This window comes from Pteronotus mesoamericanus, unplaced genomic scaffold (assembly GCF_021234165.1).
Source record: "Pteronotus mesoamericanus isolate MK-2021 breed Mesoamerican mustached bat unplaced genomic scaffold, CSHL_Meso_final contig_56, whole genome shotgun sequence".
Taxonomy (NCBI): Eukaryota; Metazoa; Chordata; class Mammalia; order Chiroptera; family Mormoopidae; genus Pteronotus; species Pteronotus mesoamericanus.
This window is the reverse complement of record NW_026555201.1, coordinates 15,594,161-15,617,481: the sequence shown is the minus strand read 5'-3', so window position 1 is coordinate 15,617,481 and position 23,321 is coordinate 15,594,161. Positions and strand designations below refer to the sequence as shown.

The window sequence follows — 23,321 nt, the reverse complement described above, 5'->3', positions numbered from 1 at the left end:
TACCGGCATATAGTAAAAATATCTAATATCTGCAATGTTTAGTTCTGGAGGTCTATTGTAACTACAATGACTTTAAAATATTAGAGAATGGGACTCGATGCATATGAAATTGTAATTTAAAATGAATAAGCTGAAATATTTTTAACTGCTATCCTTCTATATTGACATACATCTTTTGAATTGAAACCAGATATTAAATTTAGGTAACAGACAAGAGTGTAAAAATTTTAATAATTAAACTGATGAGACTTACATTTAGCTGTAATGTAGAGCTAAAATAACAGAGCACGTCACCGGGAGCGCGGCACTCGGGGATCTGAGGGTTACTGTCCGGGGCCTGCTGATACGGAATCGGGGACTCTGAATCCCACAGAGCGTGTCCCAAGGGTGTCACGGATCAGCGGGAATAAACAAGAGTCGTCACAAACACTTCTGTTTGCCAAGAGATGGGACGTGGCACATTCCTCTAGCGGGGAAGGCCCAGAGTCCCTTTGTTCAAAGGCTTTTATTGAAAAGGTTATCAGTGGGACCAGGTAACAGAAATGCACAGGTTATCTCATTACATCAGTATGTTAATGTTCACAGAGAATGGGTGATGTTTTGAAGAAAACAAATGGCAAGAACACACCGATTTATTGGGGGGGGGGGGGGGAGTGTCCGAGAGGAGACTAGTAAACAAGAGAAATGACTAAACAGGAGAGTGAGGTATATACACAAGGGTATATATAGGTTTAGGGTCGGTCAATAATGTAAATTTCCTTCCCAGCAGGAGCTGGCTATAGCTTTAGAGGGAAAAACAAAGCACACTTTAAAGAATTTACTATTAGGCCTGGTTTCCCTGGGAACCACCAGATCTGGTTTAGGACTATCTCAGGTATTGTTTCGAGCCTGAGCCAGGTGGGGGGAGGGAGCCACCAAGAGACGGAGACTTCTTTCGGATAAAATGAGGACTCTGGCCAAGTCCAAGCCAAGCCGAGGGGTGTGGGCCTTTTTTGCCTTCTCTGCGTGTCCCTCAATTTCTAGTCTGCCTCCCATACCGATTGATGTCTGACTTAGGTTGTTATCTCTGCATGAGATAACGTACCCGTTATCAACAAGTGACCATCATAGAGCAAAGCAGAGAGGCAGAAGCTACGCCCCTGCCAAGCGGGGCAGGTTATGCCTCCTCCGGGGCCTGTTCCTCCAAGGCCTCCTTGATTATTTCCAGCCTTGGGGCCCTTCAGCCTGTCGGCGGGGTTACAGTTTCTGGAACTAGACAGGGCGTTTCCCAACATTTAGCCATAAATTCTTTATTGTCATGTCTGAGAATTCTTCTTGTACATAAATGAAACTTAAAACATCCTCAGAAGAACACAAACGAGGCACAGTAGATTACATGCTCTCCACTGAGGTGCTTTCCTCTGAATATTCGAATTCGGATATGCTGTCAATAAAACACAAGAGTTAAGAGCTCAATGTAATTTCAAGGGAATGAAATATTTAAATCAATACTCAAATATTTTGGTACGTACTTTGAGTCTTATCACGCTCTTTATTTCCTACAATAGAAAAAAATATATATATAATTAAAAGCATTTATTTGATTTTAGGGCTTTTAGAATAAGATAACCAATTCAAAAAACAAAATTTAGCTTTTTAACTTAAGAAAATGAAAGCTTCCTCCCCAAATCCCATTGTAGTTAAAATTTAAAAATCTGTATGATACTCCCTGACAACAATGTCATGTCCACAAATACTTCTAGAATGCCTCTTGTGTTGAGAGCATGGAAGTCAAACATAGCCAGCACTAGGTAACTTGGTCTTTGCCACTTTGAATTGCCCATTTAAAGTCCCTGATAAAGGTAGTCTCTCGCTTTGAATTTTGGGTACCCAGAGCCTTCCATCAAATATTTTGCTCATTTCTGTAGGGTTCCTTGCTCTACATCTTTTCCCCATCAAATATTTCTCCCCTATTTACCATTCTATCAGTAAACTGCAATTTTTTAGGGACTCATTTATTTTATTATTATTTTTTCATTTATAAATTCTTTTGAGTGCCTGATGTGTACTGAGCATGATTCCAGCCTTTGGATATGGATATAATGGTTATCAGGAAAAACAAAAGTTCTTTCCCTTACAGAAAAAGTATCATCAATTTAAAAATGGACTAAATAAATAAACATGAGTAAAAATGATCATTCAGAGCATGATTAGTATTATGCAAAAAATAAACTGGGCCAGCCCTGGCTGGTGTGACCTAGTTGGTTGGAACGTCATCCTGTAACCAAATGGTTGCAGCTTCGATTCCTGGCCAGGGCACATGCCTAGGTTGCAGGTCCAATCTCCAGCCTGGGCACATAAAATCTTGGGGTGGCTCATATGGGAGGCAGCAAATCGATGCTTCTCTCTCATGTCGGTGTTTCTCTCCCTTCCCCTTTCTCTAAAAAGAAACGAAAAACTGTCCTCGGGTAAGGATTACAAAATAATAAATAAATAAATTGGACCAAAAGAGAAAATAATGAGGAACTTAATTAAAGTAATAGCTAAAATTCATTAAGAACCTACTTTGTTTTGGGCTCAAATCACTGTATATTATTTATCATACTTAAGTGCTTTGAATCACCTCCTGAGTTGCCATCCCACTGCAAGGCCTATGCATTTATCCATTAAGCTATATATCCTGACTCTCAAAAAGGAAGTCAACAAGACTAAAAGCTGGCATTCATAGTAACTGAGCAACAACAACAAAAGAGAGAAAGAATGCACAAATAAAAAATCATAGGACTTATGTAATCATAAAGTAACAAATGGAGCACAGTTAAAAACATGAGAGAGATTTTCATTAAAACTTATATAAAACAGAAATTTGCTAATTTTGTCACCAAACCTTAATATCATAAAACATTTAAAGAAATTATACCAGTAATTTACAAAGTACAAACACATACAACCCAGAACAAGATTGTTTTACAGAAGACTCCCAAATATTCAAAACATAATCAGAATTTTTTACAAATGGTAACCAAAATATTAAAAAAGGTAATGCTCCCAACTTTCAACTTTTTTTAATGAGGGTACTTTAACCTTGAAGTCAAAATCATACGAGAAATGAGGAAGGAAAATTTCGGGCCAATGATATGTCTAAAAAAACTATAAGTGAAATGTTAACAAGAATCTAGTCACCTATAAAAGAAACCTTATGACCAATTTGGATTTATTTGGGGATTCAAAGAGTTTAAATTGGATTTCTACCCATAACTTACCCCCCAGTATCTATATGAAAATATAAATTTCACCATTTAAGTTGTATGCATTAAATATATGTATAGCTTTTGCATGTCAATCATATCTCAATAAAGTTTAAAAAATAAGAACAAGGGAAACAATAAACTAAATGGAAAAAGGAAACAGGATGTGATAAAAGATTTAAAAAATTAAAAACCACCATGTGCCTATCTCTTTACAATAATTTGAAAATATTAGTGAATTAAACCAGTTTTTTAAAAATTGTATTTACTCAAGAGGAATTGAAAGCACAAGTAAAGTTTTTTAAAATTAAAATCATAAAGTACTACTTTTGATGTAGTTTACAGCATGAAGACATAAAAGGAAAAAAAATGTGGTGTCATTTCAAGAGATGCAGAAAATAATCTGATAAAATTAAATATTCTTTTAAGATAAAAGCTCAAAGTAAAATAAGGAAAAGAGAAAACTACCATTGTCCTTAAACATTGGTGAAACATTGTCCTTAAAGTCAGGAACAAGAGAATGGTGTCAGTATTTCAGCTTATGTTCAATATTGCACTGGAAGATTCACCGACTATTAATATTAGTAAAATAAATAACTGATATACAGGTTAGATGACAGAACAAACTTACATTTTTTATAGAGAACATTAGAAAATCCAAGAGGGTTAACAAACTATTAACAAAAGAATTGTGTAATATTCCTGGATAGTAGACTAATAAAATAATTTATATTTCTATAAATCAGCAAAAATCAATTAGGAAATATAATTTTAAAATACTATTTTAATAACAACAAATACATGTTACTAAGGAATCTAATTTTATGTGCAAGGCCTTTAGCAAGAAAATTTCAAGACTTAACTGAAAAATGTTTAAAAACCCAAATAAACAATCTTTATTAATATAGTCAATGCTGTAAAGATGTTAATTCTTCTTAACTTTATCTAGAAATTCAGTGTAATGCCAACCAAAATTTCAAGGTCTTCTGTGGAGTTGATAAGCTTATCATAACATTAATTTGCAAGAACAAAGGGCCAAGAGTAGCCAAATAATTTCTGGAAAAGGAACAAGTTGGGAGAAGACCTACTAGGCCTCAGACTTCATTGTTATTGCTATTTTAATAATAATTAATAAAAGGAGGAGAATGGAGGCAAATACTAGTAAACACTTCAACTGATAGTCTTTTATATAGCAGCAAATATATACCGTGTAGCAGCAAACTCGATCAAAGTTCTAACTCACTTCTTTCTGCCCTTTAGCCTGAGAGGAAAAACATTCAGTAAAGAAGGGAGGGATCAACCAAGCTGGAACAAGATTTATCACAAATGATTTGTATCACCATATAGCAGCAATCAAATCCTGTTTATAACTTCTCTATAAACCTGAGGAGAGCTACATTTGAAAATATAATGAATTTATGGAAACTTTGTTTTCCAAATAGAATGCTACATTTTTTTTTTCATTTCCCCTTTTTGCTTACGGCAGAGCTTGTTTTTGCAAGTTTCTCCTCCGCACAAAGAGCAGGGCACTCCTTTAATATAGGGGAGAGTCTTTAGGTAATTTCCTCTGTAAAAAAAAAAACACATTGAGTAGCCAAATGGTTATTTATTTCTCTAACTTTGTCCATTCTTCTATGTAAGTTTTTTTGGTTGCTTACTAAGTCATGAATTTTGAAAGGAAAATAACTTCTGTCCCAATTTTATGCTTACTTCTTTTGTAAAAAGAAACGTTAAAACTGCACTTTACAGCGTATTGTTAAAAGTAAGTTATATTCTTTTTGACAATTTTATTTATTGTTTTTGAAGGAGAGAAAGTAGGGAGGTAGAGAGAGAAAGGGAGAGAGAGATCAATTTGTTTTTCTACTTCTTTATGTATTTATTGGTTGATTCTCTTATGGGCCCTGACCAGGGATCAAACCTGAAACCTTGGCATGTCGTCAGGGTGATACTCTAACCAACTGAACTACCTGACCAGGGCAATATATTCTTGAATATTCTATAGAACACAAATTAGATGTGAACCCAGTGTAATTATGTATGTAACAGCCACAGATTTTATTTTTGTTGTAAAACATTAAGATTATCTCTGTATTTTATAAATGAACTAAGCAAAATTTAAATTGCAGATGGAAACACAATACCATAGTCCTTATCTAGTTCTGTTTCATTATGTATCAAAAAATGATACCATTTGGTCAATCATTTGGCAGATATTATGCCTGCTTTTCAATAATATCAGCTTCTACATTCTAACAACCCTGGGGTTTTTTTCCTTCTCTGTGCCTGTGGACTTTAAAAAGTATTACTTAAGGTACACAAAGAAAAACATTATTAACATTATCAACATTCCATTAAAGAATAAACCTCAATTCATTTATCCATTCATCTGCTGATGGACATTTGGGTTGTTCCAGTTTTTTACTTACATACAGAGTTGCTATGCATATTTTCAACATTTATATGTGTCTTTTTATGGACATACATTTTCGTGAACACATATCTAAGACTGTAATAAATAGATCATGTGATTGGTGCATATTTAACTTTTTAAGAAACTGCCACATTATTTTTACAAAATAGTTTGACACTATATATTTCCACCAGCTGTGGTTGAGAATTCTAGTTCCATCACATCTTCCTCTGGATTTGGAATGGCCAATCTTTAGCCATTCACATTGCTGTGTAACAGTACTCATTGTGGTTTTAATTTGTAGCTCTCTAAATGATTAATGATATTGAGGTTTTATCATTGCTTATCTGCCATCTGCATATTTCCTTTATTAACCTTTTATCCATTTTTATTGTTTTAAATATTCATGATACTGAATGGTGACAGTTCCTCTTAGATTCTCAGTACAGTCTTTTCTCTGATAGGTTTTGCAAAAACTTTATTCTAGTTTATAGCTTATCTTTTCATTCTCTTACCATTGCCTTTGAATAATTGTAATCTTTTTTGACGTCTCCATCTTGACAGGAAGTCAAATAGTTGTAATTTTTAATTTTAACGTGATCCGACTTGTAAATTTGTTTTTTATGGATCATGCTTTTGGTGTGGTACCTAAAAACTTTTGGCTATGTTAAGGTCACACAGTTTTTATCTATGTTTTCTTCCACAAGTTTTATAGTTTAGGTTTTACATTTAGGCCTAAGATCTGTTGAGTTATTTTTGTAGGTTGTAGTTTGTGTATATTCAAGTTTACTTTTGCTCTTTATATATGGATGATATATTGTTTCAGCAGCATTTGTTGAAAAAATATCCCTTTCCACTGCATTGCCTTTGTGTATCTATGCAAAATCATATATGATCAATCATGTGTGGATCTATTTTTGGTCTCCTTATTCTGTTCCACTCATCTGTTTGTCTAACTTTATGTCAATATCACAATGTTGTGATTATTCTAGCTATAATAATTCTTGAAAACAACAGTGTCGGTTTTTCCAATTTGTTCTTTTTCTTAATTGTTTTGGCTATTCTAGGTCCTTCGCATTTCCTTATGAATTTTAGAATTAAGTCTTGTCAATTTTTACGATAAACACCTCCCAGGATATTTACTGGGATTGTACTGAATCTATAGATGAATTTATTGAAAAATTACATCTCAATAGAGTCTTTTACCCTATTAACTGGGTATATCTCTCTATTCATTTGTGTATATGTTAATTTCTCTCATGAATATTATGTAATTTTCAGTGTACAGGTCACTCATATCTTCTGCCAGATTTATCTGTAGATAATTTACGTTTTTGATGCTGTTATAAATGGTATTGTCTTTTTATTTCAACTTATGATTGTTTGTTGCTAGTTTATGGGCATGTAATTGCATTTTATATTTTGATTTTTTAACCTGAAAAATTTCTGAACTTGCTAATTAGTTGTAGAACAGTTCTCATAAATTCTATTGGATTTTCTATATAAATCTATAGATCAGAAGTTGGCAAAGTATGGTCCATAGGCTAAATCTGGCTTGTGGTTTGTTTTTGTGGTTTGTGAGCTAAGAATTTTTTTTTAATATTTTAAAAGGTTATTTAAAACAATAAAAAACACAAAGATAAATATGCAACAGAATGCATATGTTTTGCAAAGACTGACATTTTTACTATCTGTACTTTACAGAAAATGTACTGTCTGGTACTTTACAGAAAATTTGTTACTGTTTGGTATAACATTACATGTAGGTTTTTCAAAGATGTTCTTTACTAGGTTTAAGAAGTTTCCTTCTATTTCTAGTTGGCAGTGAACTTTTATCAGGAATGAATGAATGTTTTTTTCTCAGTAGTGAGATGATCATATGATTTTTATTTTTATTTTTAGGCTGACTGATACGGCTAATTACAAGGATTGATTTTAGAATGTTAAACCAGGCCTACACTTCTGGAATAAACTCTTTTTGGACAAGGTGTATTGTGCTTTTACTATATTATTAGATTCAATTGTTAAATTTTATTTAGAATTTAAATACCCATGTTCATAAGAGATACTACTCTGTATCTCTTCACTTTAGTTTTTCACTTTACTTCTCCTTTGTAATTTGTGTCTTTTGAGGAATTTGTTCACTTCATCCAAGTTGACTCTTCATTAACTCCACTATTACTTGTAATTGCCTTCTTTATTCCTGGTGACAGTTTTTGCTCTGAAATTCACATGATCTGATATTTATATAGATACTGCAGCTTTACTTTTTACTAATGTTAGTATAGTAAAGCTTTTTTTGTCCTTTTACATTTAAAGTATTTGTGTCTTTATGTTTACAGTATACTTCTTGTAGGCAGCATGTAATTGGTTCTTGATTTTTTTTTTCTGATCTCACAATCTCTGCTTTTTCATTTGGGTGTTTGTAGCACTTACATTTGATGTGAGTATTGACATAGTTAAGATTAAGGCTATCACCTTCTTATTTATTCTATTTGTTTCATTGGTCCTTTGTTTTTCTTCTTTTTGTTACACTTTTGTCTTACTTATTTCGGTTGCTAACCGAGGGAGTGAGTAGGAGAGATAGAGAAAGAGATATACACATTTGTTCTCCATAGCAACTTTGGCACATCTCCGTTTTTTTTTAGCCATTCCTGTATATTTATTTTATGCCTGTGTTTTCACCTTTGGTATATTTTATTTTAATATTTTTGTTTGTTAAATGGTTGGATTGTAAAAGGATTTTATCTTCTTTCTTGTACAGATCATTAGGGTTAGAGTTACAGAATTTCATTTTTGGAGCCTCTCGTTAGGTTTATGTTATATTTCCAAGTAGATGTACAGTTATCAAAAAAGCAATAAAAAATTATGGCATTTTTTTCCTTAGGAGAATGTACTTTCTACCATCATTCTGAATCATTTGCTCATTCCAGTTGTTGTATTATGTTAGGAAAGCACCTGCTAGCCTCTTTTGTTTTCCAGTATTTAGTGTAGAAATGTATTTTAGGTATCTGGGTTTTTTTTCTTAACCAACAGTGTTCATCATTTTCACTTTGAACTTTAAATATTTCATGGCAGGTATAATTCTTTACACAAGGCAATAGCAATATTCTCTCACCACTTTCTATTTTCAGTTGTTTCATTTGATTAGCATTATAGAGGGAGGTTTTATTTATTAAATGTATAACTGTCTTTTTAGTGTAAGACCTTATTTTGGAAACAATCTGTAACACTTACTTCAATATAAAATATTTTTAATAGCAAAATAACTTACGGAGGTCCATAGTCACATACAAATATTGAAGTTTCAGCTCTCCCAAGTTTAGGACAAATTGTAATTGCACAACCAACTTTATGTGAATTGGCCCAAACTACCTATAAGGAAAAAAAATTTTAAATAAAATATGCAGAAGAACTCTATGCTACATTGCACTGTGGGAATTACTATAATCTTAGTCATGCCATAAAAATGAATATACATTAATTTTTATTGACTATTTTTCTTAATTTCTAACATTTAGTTTAAAACAATTTTTAAAAGACTGCTTTCATAAGGGATACCTAACTAATTTTCCCTCATTGATAATTCTCAAAAATCAAAAGATATAATACATAGTGGAAAATAATTTTTTCTAGATGATTTATGAAATGTTTTTATTTTCTCCATAGGTATATAATACAATGTCAAAATCAATGCTTAAAATGAAAACAATTATTAACTTTTATTTCTTTTTCTCTAAATATTCTATTTAGTTTATGATCACATTTCAAATTTTGTGATCTTAACCATATTCCTATCTCTGCCAAACCACAAGAGACAGATAGCTATAGCGACTAAGAACATATTGGGTTTGTGCAAAAAGTATGCCTGCCATAAGAGTGGTGAATATTTTTGTTTCATTGTAAAAAATAGCAGTTATTCAAAAGAATAAGATTTCTATGGAAAACTGTCTATAGGGGAGAGAGATAAAGAGATGAAAAAATTAGTATTCTTTTGTGACAAGGATAGAATGGAGTTTTCCTCCAATTCCCAAAGAACAAAAGGAAAAATACTCTACTTTGGAAAACAAAATAACCAGGAAAATTGATACAGATTTTTCTAAACACAAGTGGATTTTCTGAATCCATTCATTTAACAATCCAATTAACAAAACGTATTGACACAATTTATAAACTGATATATTAATTAGTCACTATTTCCTATGGCCTGGGTGTAGCTGTAATCAACAGTTTTACAAAACATATTTTAATTCCTCTTTGTTTGCCTGAGGGGCAGCAAAGTACAATAAAAACATTTTGAACAGAAAAGAGATGGGTTTTTCCTCTAACCATGTGTGTGGCTTTGGAGAATGGCGAGTCAATTCTGAGCTAGTTTGCCACTTAATAAAGTGAGATTAAGCTAGATTCCTAAAATACCCCATTCTTTTTTAATGTTTTAGAAAGTTAATGAACTATACGACTACATGTATATATATTTTCAAGAACATCATGTTTAAAAATTTGGTTTATGAATAGCTGACTACATCATGAAGTTTTATTTTCTTAGTGTACTTAAACTGTGGCTTTTTTTGCTTTTGGAATGGTAAAGATAAATATTGATTATGTATAGGTTTAAAATGTTTTGCTTTTATTAAAAGGACTAGGTGTAACAAAAATATGAACTTTGGTTGTAACTTCAGTACAAATATCTTCAGATGGTAACAATAAGAAATTTTTACCACATATCCTTTAGAACACTAAACAAGATACAAAGACAAGAAATGTTGAACCAATAAGAAGAATGGACCTATTCTGAATTGTTTAAACATATGTGTCAATTAGCCAATGAGGAATGAGCTCTGGATTCTGCTGTAGCATTGTTAAGGGACAAGGGATGTTCGAAAACAGGTTATTTTTCCCTTATAGTAAAAAAGGAAGCAAAGGATTACATAGAGGCCATGACTCAGCTTTGATGTCATATTAGGAATATTGCATTATGCCTGTTATCAATATTGCATTCTTCCTGTTATCAGGACATGCTAACAGTCTTCTGTTATCAGTGACATTTGAGCCCATTTTGTCTATTTCTTAGCAATAGCCAAACTGTAACCTTTGTATAAAACATCTGCTCTGAGAAAGATTTCCTGATTTACATCATCCTGTTGTTGGACAAAGATTAACAGAATAGGAGCATGAAAGCTGCTATTTTCTTGTTCAGTGCACCTCTGATAAAAATGACATGCTTTCAGACGCTATATGTTAATTCAACTTATACAAATGGGTGAGTTTGGAGAAGAGAGTTTTTTTCTTTTGCTTAAATGGGATGTCCTAGGAGCTAGTGTCATATCTAAGTTGAGCTTGGCTAAAATATGACTTCCATTTCTCATCCAAAACCTCTCACCTGAAACAACCAAAAGAACTGGAAAAATTATAGAAATAAAGTTATTCAAGGTATTAGACATACAACAACAAAGGATAATGTCCCCTGAGAGTTGGGGTGGGGAGAAGCTGTGAGCTGTGCAATTGTCTCAGCTTGTTGCTTTGGGAGAGTTTCCAGGCGGTGGCTGGTGGGGAAGTGGTGGTGGAGAAACCAGGAGAAGCTCAATGGATTCACACAGTCGAGAGACAGCAGAGAGTCTGGGAAGACCAAGGGGGCAGGAGTTTAGGTGAAGTAGTACTTCAGTGGTGAAAATCTAACTGTGACAGTGCTATGGAGCTCTTCAGGAGGTCCCCATCATCAGTTCAGCAGAGTACTAAACAGAGCATGTCTGTGAATAAACCACCCTACACCTGGGAAAGAACCACTTATAAAAACTGCAGGAAGGAGTACCAGGGTTTACACTGGGCCAGGGATGGAGCCTTTCCTGCTGTCTAGTCTGGCAAGTTTCATAATTTCTGGGGCACTGGGTAGAGTATGCAGAAGAGTTTTGCCTCACTGGTGAGAGATAATTAGCCCAAACTAAACATTGCCTTGATTCCACTTAACATTTTAAAAGCAGGAATGAAAAGGATCTAACAAATTCCAGGTAACTTAACTATATCCCAGAGGAGAATTTAAGAATATTATAGGTATATAAATAAATCTAGCCTCCAAAAAGGCAAAATTTACAAAATTGGGAAATAAAACATACCCAATATGATAAGCAGAAAAATTTGACTTAAAATGAAGAGGGAAAATTAATCTATTGAAACTACCCCAGAACTAAAATAGATGTTAGTGTTAACAGAGGAAATGTTAAAATAATTACTGTAACTAGCTCATGTGGTTAAAAAGCTAGATGAAAGATCAAATATTCTACATGTAATTACTGATAACATGAAGATGACAAAAATCGAACTTCTAGAGATGCAAACTTTAACATCTAAGATGAAAGATAAACTAAATGTCATTAACTGTATATTAAACAATAGAAAAGAAAATATTAGTGAGCTTAGATAAGAACTTAGGTAAGAAATAAGGTTATCTGAAGTTAATCACAGAGTTTAAAAAATTTAAGGAAAAAGAAAAGAGAACATCAATTAACCATAGGAAAATTCAAGTGGCCTTCTACATTGGTGACTGCACTCTGGAAAGAGAGAAGTGAGAGATTTTTAAATTCAGATTATTCAGAAATATTTCAAAAAACAATATCCAGCCCTATCTGGTATGGCTCAGTGGATTGAGCGCTGGCCTGAGAACCAAAGAGTCGCCAGTTCTATTTCCAGTGTAGGGCATATGCCTGGGTTGCAGGCCAGGTCCCCAGCAGGGGGTGCACAAGATGCAACCACACATTGATGTTTCTCTCTCCCTCTCTTTCTCTTTCCCTTCCCCTCTCTAAAAATAAATAAATACAATCTTTAAAAAAAGAAACTTAAGCTTGCATTTATAAAAAAAGAAACAATATCCAACATTTTTCAAAATTTGATTTATAGACCTACAGTGCAAAGAAACTCAGTAAACTGCAGCACAAAAATATGAAGAAAACTTCAGTACATTATGAAATTGTTCAAGACTTGTTATAAAGAAACAATTTTAAAGTTAATGAGGAGAAAAAAACACATTATGTACACAGGAATAAATGAAAGGTTGACAGTAGATTACTTATTGGAATTAATGAATTGAGATGACAGTAAAGTAATCTTTAAAGTTCAAAAAACAAAAGGTCCACAGAATCCTACACCCAGTAAAACTATCCTTCAAACAAAGGTGAATTTTTAGGATATACAACAGAAACTCAAAAGAAAATGCTAAAATCATGTCTTGTGATTGAAATGTACATAAACAAGAAATAATGAATAAAATGTCAAATACTTACCTGCGTATAATGGCCACAAACTTTAGAACAATGTAGATTACTATAATTGTAAAATTTATTTTCACTATACCAAGAAGCAACAGCAAATTTCGGTGTAAATATGGGTAATCCACCTAACCAGATATTTTCTCCAACAAATTCAAAAGCTGGAAGACATTGATATGATTTTTTTAAACAGCTGTTGTGTTCATATTTGCACTTGTTTGCCCATGCTTTTGCCACTTTTGCTAAACCTTCATCCCAAGTCTGAAAGACAAAAATAATTTAAATTGAATTGTGCATTAAATAATTGCACGATAACCTTAAATAATTGTGCATTTTTTGCATTAAAGTTATTCTAATTATTGTAATCAATTAAATTTTGTATAAATTTTCACTTTAATAAAGTACAGTTTTCCTTTGTCATTTGTTATGTTCGCCATTAGTTATTCCTTCTTAGTTGTACTTCAGAAACCCTTGGTGACCCACTCCATGACAGTCCGTTTTTGGCCTGGTACAGTCTAGGCAGTTAGCGAATATTTGAATGTGATTTAAATAAGTCAAAGTTCACAGCCTAGTAATTCAGAAGACATGCAAACATATCATAAGTAAAGGATGAGTACCCACTTATAATTAAAAAGGGAAAATCTTCCTAGCACACTAGGAATAGAATTCCCTTAATTTGATCAAGAGTAGCTATATATAGGTAAATCCAGCCTTAGAGGAAGCATTAATACAAAAAACGGTGAAATATTGAAAGCTTTCACCAAAAACTGGGAGTGAAGATGTCTAATTATTTCTATTTAAAATTTTATTGGAGTTTAGGTAATATAAAATATGTGAGTTATAAATATATAGGACAAGAGATATAAAATGTCTAGCTGTTGTCAGTGGAAATTAGTTTTCCACGAAACCGTGAGGAAAGCATTCTAAGGAGCCACATGTGAGAGGTTATGGTGTGGCATGGTTTATTTAGGTGGACATAGAAGCTGCCCCCTGAGTTTCCAATTTTCCATGTTTGTCTCTCCTGCTATGGGAAGAGTCCAACCCTGTCCTCAACAAGGGCAAAGCAAAAGCCAGTGTTTCTGTTTCATATTAAAACTTAGTCCTTTTGGAGCCCATGCCATCTGCTGTGGGCTCCAGTAGATGCTATACCCACATGGTTGCACGCTTCAGAGCAAGAGAGGATGCAAATGCACAGGGCAAGAGGCAGTCATAAGCAAGGGAGAGACAGAGCTTCTTAGCTCCCTGAGGTGATAATTAGCTTGGGTTTGAGATGGACTGGGTGTTTTTTCAAAATCACCAATCAACTTCCCAAGTTTTTGTGGGCATTGGATGTGTTCACACCTTCTAGTTAGACTGACAGTTCTCTTTGGTCATGCACCTTCCTTGCACCATTTTGAATTCAATGTGCATGTCTCTGCCTCCCCCTTCTCCGCCCAGGCAGTGGTGTATGGGAGATGGGAAGGGAGGAGTGTTAATCTCCTTGGCATAGAAATGCTGTAATCCCCTGGAGTGTGAAACTGTATCTTCCTGGGGAAGCAAACAGATGCATGCTCCCCAATTTATTCCCTTTGCACCCTTTTGCTTTATTAATAATTCACTAGTGATGGCAACATAATGATTGATTGGGATTTACGATTATTCCCAGATGACAAAACTGCATAACAGAAAATTCAAATGAATACACAAACTAGATTGTAAGAAGTAAAATTACCAAGGTTGCCAGACACCAGGAAGATATACAAAACTGTATTTCCATGTTACTCTGGAAGCAGATAGCATCAAAAATATGAAATTTATAAATAAAATAAATGAATTATATAAAAAGATCCCTATACTGAAAACTATAAAACATCACTAAGAGAAAATGTAAAAGACTTAAATAAATCTAAAGATAAATAATTTTCATGGTCTGAAAGACTCAATATTGCAAAGAATATTAACCTTGCTCTTTAATTCACTTTTAATAAAAATTCAAGTAGAGGTTTTTTTTTGCAAATTGATTATAAAATTTATATGGAAATTCAACTCAAAGACCCAACAATAGCTAGGACAACCTTTAAAGAGTAAAATGAAGTTAAAAGACCTGACCAAATATCAAGGCATCATAAAGCTGTATTAAGAATTATAGTATTAACACAAGGAATAGCTCAATAGAAGAGTGTAGAGACCAGAAACAATTTTTGACAAAAATCATAGCTATTAATAATTGTAGCTATTAATGTAGCAATTATTGGCAAGGTGGTTTAAAAAATATTTTTATATTAAACTAATTGTAGATTTACAGCAGATCACAAAAATAGTACAGAGAAGTTCTGTATAAATGTCACCTAGATTCCCAGTTGGTTATGTTTTATGTAACTATTAACATAATAGAATCAAAAACAAGAAATTGACATTGATACAATCAACAGGTCATAAGATTTCAATAGTTTTACATGCATATATTTTTGTGTATGTAGTTTGATTACATGTGTAAATTGAAGTTGCCACTGCTGAAATCAAGATACATATAACTCTTCCATCACCTAAATGATTCCTCTTGCTAATCCTTTAAAGTCATACTCACTCTACCACCCTGTTCCCAAACCTTGGCATTCATTCATTTGTTCTCCGTTTCTATTATTTTATAAATTTAAGAATTTTATATAAATAGAACCTCACAGTATGCAACTATTTTGATACTGGCTTTTTGTTTGCTTGGCATAATTCCCTTGAGATCCATACACACTTTGATGTGTTGTTAGTTCATTCCTGTTTCTTGCTGAATTGTATGCCATGGTATGGATGTACCACTGTTTGTTTATCCTTTGCCTACTGATGGAAATTTGGATGTTTCCTAGCACACTAGCACACAAGTAAATTGTATTGAGCATATGCGATCAGGTCTTTGTGCAACAATAAGTTTTCTTTTTTCTAGGAAAAAAGAAAAAGGTGCCAAGGAGAGTGATTGCTGGATCATATTGTAAGTGTACATTTAGTTTTTTGGAACAAAAGTGCCAAACTATTTTCTCAGGTGGCTGTACCATTTTTCATTCTCACTAGCAAAGTATGACAGATGTGGTTTCTCCACAAAGTTTCCAGTGTTTGGTATTGCACTATTTTGTTATTTTAGCTTTTCTAACTGGTGTGTAGTAATATCACTTTGTGTTCTTTTATTTGCATTTCTCTTATGGCTAAGGATGTTAAACCTATTTTTATGTGATTATTTTTCATCTCGCTATCCTCATGGTGAAATGTCTATTCAGTCTTTCATTCACTTTAAAATCAAATTTTTGTTTTATTGTTGAGTTTTGAGAATTCTTTATATGTTTTAGACAGGAGTTCTTTCTGAGATAAGTGGTTTGCATATATTTTTGCCTAGTGTCTAGCTTGTCTTTTCATCTTTTAACAAGGTATTTTAGAAAGCAGAAGTTTTTAATTTTGATGAGGGTCAGTATGTTCACTTTTTCTTTTGTTGCTTGTGGCTGTGGGGTCATGTCTATTCAAGGTGATTGACCTGCAGAACCTAAGGACTTTCCTCCTCCTTTTCTTCTAAAAGTTTTATAGTGTAATATTTTGAATTTAAATATGTGATTTGTTTTGTGTTAATTTTTGTTTAAGGATAAAGTTTAGGTTAAACTTCACTTTTTTTTTCCTATTGATGTCAAGTATGTGTAGAGTTATTCATAGTATACATATGCAGGGTCTTTAATGGTATCCTCAGTTCATTCCTTATATTGGTAATTCGTGCCATTGTCTATGTTATTGGTCTTTTTAAAGAATCAGCTTTTATTCCATAATTTTTTCTGTTTGCAACTTCATTGATTTCTTCTCCTTTTCATTATTTTCTTTCTTCTGCATATATATTTTTTTCTCTTTTTCTTTAGGTAGAGTTTAGATTATCCACTTAAGAGCTTTCCTCTTTTCTAATGTAACCACATAGTGCTTCACATTTTCCTCTCACCACTGCTTTAGCTGCATTGCATGTTTTAATATGTTGTTTAATATATATATAATTTTAAATTTTCTTTGAGACTTCCTCTTTGACAAATGTGTTTAATTTACAAGTACTTAAAAAGTTTCTGTTATTTTGCTGTAGATAACTGTTTTGATTTCATTTTGACCTAAGAACATATTCTATATAATTTTAATTCTCTGAAATTTGTTGAGTTTTCATTTCTTAGTTCAAAATATGGTCAATCTTAGTTGCTATTCAATACTCACTTGATAAGATTGTGTAGTCTATGGACATTGAATGGAGCATTCTATGAAAGTCAATTAGATTCTTATTGGTTAATAGTATTAAGTTCCTCTATATCCTGGTTGATTTTCTGTCTGGTTGTTGAGATAAGAGTCTTGAAATCTTCAAACATATTTGAGAACTTTCCTATTTCTTCTTTTAGTTATATCAGCTTGCTTTCCTATATTTTTAAGATGTGTTGTGTGGGGCACATAAAATGTTATTATAATTTCTTTGTGATAGAATGATTAATTTATTATTATGTAATGACATTCTCAGTTTCTAGTAATTTTCTTTGCTCTGAATTCTATTTATCTGATATTAATAAAGCCACATCTGCTTTCTTTTGATTGTTTGCGTAACATGTTTTTCTTCATCTATTTACTTTTAACCTATTGTATCATATTTAAAGTGAATTTCTAGGTCATAGCATTTTTTTTGCTCATCTTTGTGTGTTTATTTGTTTAACTTTTGATAAGTTAGTGTGTAAGTCTAACATTTTATTTAATCCCTCTATTTTTTATCCCTGTTTCAGTTTCCTGCCTTCCTGTGAATTACTTGACTATTATTTAGAATTTCACTTTGACTCATTCATAGTTGTTTTTAGGTATATATTTTTATATAGGTGTTTTAGTGTATAAACCTAGTATATAGGTTAGCTGTAGGTATTACATAATATATGTAACTAGTCACAAATTACTAGTGTTAGCATTTCACCAATTTGACTGAGTGTAGAAATATTGCAGTAGAACATCTTATCTGTGGTTTTGCTTTCACTTTTTTTGGTTACTTGGTCAAACATTGTCCAAAAGTATTAAATAAAAAATTCCAGAAATAAACAATTCATAAGTTTTAAATTGCATGATGTTCTGAGTAGCTTGATGGAAACTTATGTCATCCTGAGATGTGGATCATTTCTTTGTCAAGCATATTCATACTGTTTATGCTACCTGCCCATGACTCACTCAGTGGCTGTCTTGGTTTTCAGATCTACTGTTGCAAAATTGCTGTGCTTGTTTCAAGCAACTTTTGTTTTACTTAATAGCCCTAAAGTGCAAGTGCAAGGGTAGTAATGCTGGCAATTGGCTGCACCAAAGAGAAGCTCTAAAATGTTTCCTTTAAATTTGTATGTTGAAGTTGCTAAAACCTGTGGTAAAAATCAATCTTCTGTTTATGAAATTATGAAGAAAGAATTAGAAATTTTTGCTAATTTTTCTGCTGCACATCAAACTCTGAAGTTATGGCCACAGTGTGTAATGAGTGCTTAGTTAAGATGCAAAAGGCAATAAATTTGTGGATGGAAGACATGAACAGAAAATGTGTGTGTGTGTGTATCGTGGGTCAATACTATCCACAGTTTCAATATAAAGGGTTTGGTACTATCCCTGGTTTCAGACCCCCACTTGGGGTCTTGGCATGTATCTCTCACAGATAAAGGGGGACCACTATACTTCTATTTAGGCCCTTTTACCATTCACTCCACCAAAAATACAATTTTCTTAAATATACTCCTTAAAAATATGTTTATGCTACCCAAAGATATCTATAGATTTAATGCAATCCCTATCAAAATACCAATGACATTTTTTCACAAAACTAGAACAAATAATTCTAAAATTTATAGGGAACCATAAAAGACCTAAATAGCCACAGCAATCTAGAGAAAGAAAAACAAAGTTGGTGGTATCATGCTACTTGTTATCAAACTACATACACTACAAGGCTATAATAGTCAAAACAGTATAGTACTGGCATAAGAACAGACATATAGATCAATGGAACAAAGTAGAGAGCCTAGGAATAATGGTATAGTACTGGCATAAAAACAGACACATAGCTCAGTGGAACAAAGTAGAGAGCCTAGGAATAAACCCAGGCATATACGGCCAATTAACCAATAACAGAGGAGGCAAGAATGTACAATGGGGTAAAGACAGCCTATTCAATAAACAGTGTTGGGAAAATTGGACAGATACATGCAATAAAACAAAAAACAAACCCTCCCCCACAAACCTCGAAGTAGATCACCTTCTTATAATATATGTAAGAATACACTTAAGATGGATTAAAGACTTAAATGTAAAACTCAAAACCATAAAACTCCTAGAAAAAATCATAGGCAGTAAACTTTCTGACATTTCACTTAGTAATAATTTTTTTCTGACATACAATATCTTCTTAGACAAAGGAAAGAACAAAATAAACAAATGAAACTACATCAAACTAACAAGATTTTGATCAGCAAAGGAAACCATCAACAAAATGAAGACAATTTACTGAATGGGAGAAGATATTCACCAATGATACATCTGATAAGGGAATAATATCAAAAATTTAAAAAGAACCCATACATCAACCACAACAAAACCCCAATCTAATTAAAAACTGGGCAGAGAACCTGAGTAGACACTTCTCCAAAGAGGACATACAGCTAGTCAATAAACATATGAATAGATGCTAACATTACTAATCATCAGAAAAATACAAATTAAAACTACAATAAGATGTCATGTCATACCTGTCAGAATGACTATCAACAGTAAATTAACAAACAAGTTTTTGAGAGGATGTGGAGAAAGGGAACCCTCAAGTACTGTAGTTGGGATTGTAAATTGGTGCAGCCACTGGGGAAAACAGTATAGAGGTTCCTCAAAGAATTAAAAATACAGCTACCTTATTACCCAGAATTCCACTTCTGGGTATTTATCCAAAAAAATTCAAAACACTAATTTGAAAATATATATGCCTTCCTATGTTAATTGAAGCATTATTTACAATTGCCAAGATATGGAAGCAATCTGTAATAGACAATCATCAATAGACAATTGGATAAAGAAAAGGTTGTGCATATATACAATGAAATATTACTTGAAATTTTATCATTTGTGGATGTACCTAAAGAGTATTATACTAAGTGAAATATGTCAGACAGAAAAAGACAAATACCATATGATTTCACTTATATGTGGAATGTAAAGAACAAAATAAATGAACAAAATAGAAAAAAATGTCTGAAATATCTACAAATATAAGAACCATGTAAGACAATGGTGTAATTTTTGCTTTAAGAGTCAAACATAATTTAGAAAACATAAGAGAATAGTTTATTGTATTTACTCATATTTTTACTCTTTGCCCTTTTGTTCATTCCTGATGTTGTAAGAGTCCTTGTTTTATCATTATTTTACTCTTTGAAGATCTTTCCTTAGCTATTCTTTTAGAGTTATGCTTATGACAAATTATCTTAGTTCCTGAGTATGAGTTTATCTTAATTCCACCTTCATTCCTGAAGTATACTTTCTCTATGTAGAATTCTTAGATGAGTCTTCTTTGAAATCGACACTGAAATCAAAATACAAAATGTTGTGTCACTTCCTTCTGGCATCCATGGATTTCGATGAGAAGTTTGATGACATTAAATTTGTTCTCTTTTAGCTAATGTGTTTTATCTCTTCAGTTGCTTTTAAGATATTTTTTGTCTTAAGTTTATGAAGTTTTATTATGATGTATCTTGTCATGAAATTCTTTGAGCTCATCATATTTGGTTATTTCTCAAATTTATTGTTTGTCTTTTCCCAAATTTTGGATGGTCTCTCTATTTCTTAAAATATTTTTCTGCCCTCTCCCCATCTTTCTCCATTCCTTCTGGAACTCCAATGCCATGAATGTTACATATTCTGTTATCGTCTCATAGATCTCCGAAGTTCTGCTCACCTTTTTTTTTTTTCAATCCACATTGTTTGTTGTTCAGATTTGGTATCCTATTGTTCTATTTTCCATTCACTGATTTTTTTTTCCCCTTGTCATATTGGTTCTGCTATTGAGCCCATCCAGTGAGTTTTAAGTTTTTATTAAATTTTTCAGTTGAAAATTGGGCCAAGGAGGATGATGGAAAAGGACGAACATTTTAGAAGGAGAAGATAGGGACCACAAAAAGGCAAGGGGCAAGAGAACTCCTGTCACCTTTAATGAAAGAACTTTCCTGACATCCAGGTTAGCAGATCTTCATAATGCCTACTCTAAAGATTTCAAAATTGCTCTTAAACAATGAGTGCTGTGTGGGTCCTATTCCTCTACGTCCTGAATAGAAATGTTTGTTGTAGTTGTCTTGTCTTTGTGCTAGCATTAAATGTTCTTTATGTGAAGGGCACACACGGTCACATGGTCAAGGGTATCTGCAACCAACCCTGCTGAAGAGATCGTTGCATACCACTCAATGTTATCAGACTCTGATTTAGTAACTGAACAATATTGTGTTTTATCCTTTGACGGAGGCCTTGAATTTGTTCTTTCTATGGAAGGAAAGGAATAAAACAATATTTGATGACCACAAAAGCAGTCCGTGGTAGAGGCATTTAAGGTAAGCATGCTAGGGTCACGAGACTAGTTCTGGCCCGAGAGATACAGGTGGGAATGGCATAATCACCTCTGAGTCTGATCATAAAATTGCTGTGCAGCCCTCTAGCTTTCTCAGTGGTGCCTTTGAAGAACAAATGCTGACACGATGGAACCAAGATGTAAACAAACCAAAGGCACTGCATAGAGAACAGGTGATGTGGAGAGTAATGTGAGTGAGATGCTAAACCTGTGTTGTTTTAAAAATTATCTGTATGCTAAATGAAATAAGTCAGTCAGTAAAAGACACATACTGTATGATCTCACCTTTTTGTGGAATATTAAAAAATAAAATTCATGATACAAAGAACAGATTGGTGCTTGTCAGAATCTGGGGGTGACGAGTAGGTGAAAGGGTAAAGGTGTTCAAAATGTACAAAGTTCTGGTTATAAGGTAAACAAGTTTATGGCAGTAGAATATAGCATTGCTAGTATAGCTCACCATTCTGTGTTGTACATTTGAAACTTACTAGTTGCTAGGAGATTGGATCTTAAAAGTTCTTATAAGCAGAAAAAGATATAACTATGTGAGATAATGGACCTTAACTACTTACTGTAAACATTTTGCAATACACACATATTAAATCTTTATGTTCTATACTTTAATAAAATGTTATATGTTAACAAAAATAAAAAGCTCGCATGATTTCAAAGTTTATTTGTTAACACATTGTGGTCTATCTTTTCTATTTTAGAAGTTGATATAAAATGAGGTGCCTGGTTTTCCTGTAAGATTCAGTAGTTCGTGACAGTTGAAGACTTAGCCCTCCAATTTTGGCCAAGATGGAGTAACAGGACTAAATTTACTTTCTTACTTGAAATAATAAAAATTAAATCCATGTTTGAAAAAGCAGTTGTCAAGACATATGACATCAGGCAATAAAGACCAGTGATCTTTGAGAGGAGGGAAACCAACACGGTGAGCCCTGGGATTGCCCAGGCCGTACCAGAACACCAGAAAGGAGAGACCTGCACCAAGGCAAAGCTCAAAGATGAGTATTTCACAGACTATGGATTAGCACACACATATGAAGAACATACCCAAGGCCAAGGAATGAACCATTCAAAAGGATAAAAGCATATGACCTAATACTTACACAATACTGGGAATATTGCCTCTTCCCACTAGCAATATTGGAAAACCTCAGAATCTCGGGAATTGTGTAGAGTACTCAGAAGAATCTTTCCTTAACAGAGGGAGATAATTATTCTTATCCTCAACCACTACTTTTGTCCTGCCTTACAAATTTTAAAAACAAGACTCAAATGGATCAAAAAGCCAAGTAACATAAATCCATGCCAGAAAAAAAGAAATTCCTATCCTGTATGTAATCACACACATATTTAAGTCTAGGCAAGGATCAGCATCAAGATTTTCTTTCTCATTCCTTTCTATCGCCACCCTGCAGGAGACAGGTCAGCCAAGGTGTGATTTTTAAGGGAATGCTGAGTGAATTCATACAAATGCGTCCATAAAATGAATCACCAAGACACCTTAGGATGAACCTGAAAAGATCCCAGCCCGGTTTTTCTCACCATGTATTTCATGTTGGCCGCGGGGGGCTGAACTTGGCTGCGCATTTCATTGTGAGCAGCGACACAGGCGTCTATGAAACTCCGGTCTTTGATGGATGGGACATTGAGAGACGATTTACTGGCTACCAGACAGAAACCTAAAGTCCAAAAGCAACTTAATTCATTCCTTAGAACCATGGCGGAACGCAAAGGATTCCCTGGCTGCACGGACCCCTAACGGCTAGGCCAATCTTCCTGGCCCCTGGGGACCACGCTCTCTGCTGGCTCCAGCCTCC

The 23,321-nt window shown here is 33.4% G+C and overlaps 1 protein-coding gene across 1 annotated transcript; it reads right to left on the bottom strand.

The window, feature by feature from the left end:
• Window positions 1–1,371: 1,371 nt before the first annotated feature.
• GLIPR1L1 (GLIPR1 like 1) lies at window positions 1,372–23,223 on the bottom strand. The gene is made up of 4 exons (XM_054580236.1): window positions 23,047–23,223; window positions 12,912–13,157; window positions 8,912–9,012; window positions 1,372–1,423 (listed from the first exon to the last, which is right to left on the bottom strand). The coding sequence occupies exons 1-4, from the start codon at window positions 23,221–23,223 to the stop codon at window positions 1,372–1,374; spliced, it is 576 nt and encodes a 191-aa protein (XP_054436211.1).
• Between the last annotated feature and the right edge of the window lie 98 nt (window positions 23,224–23,321).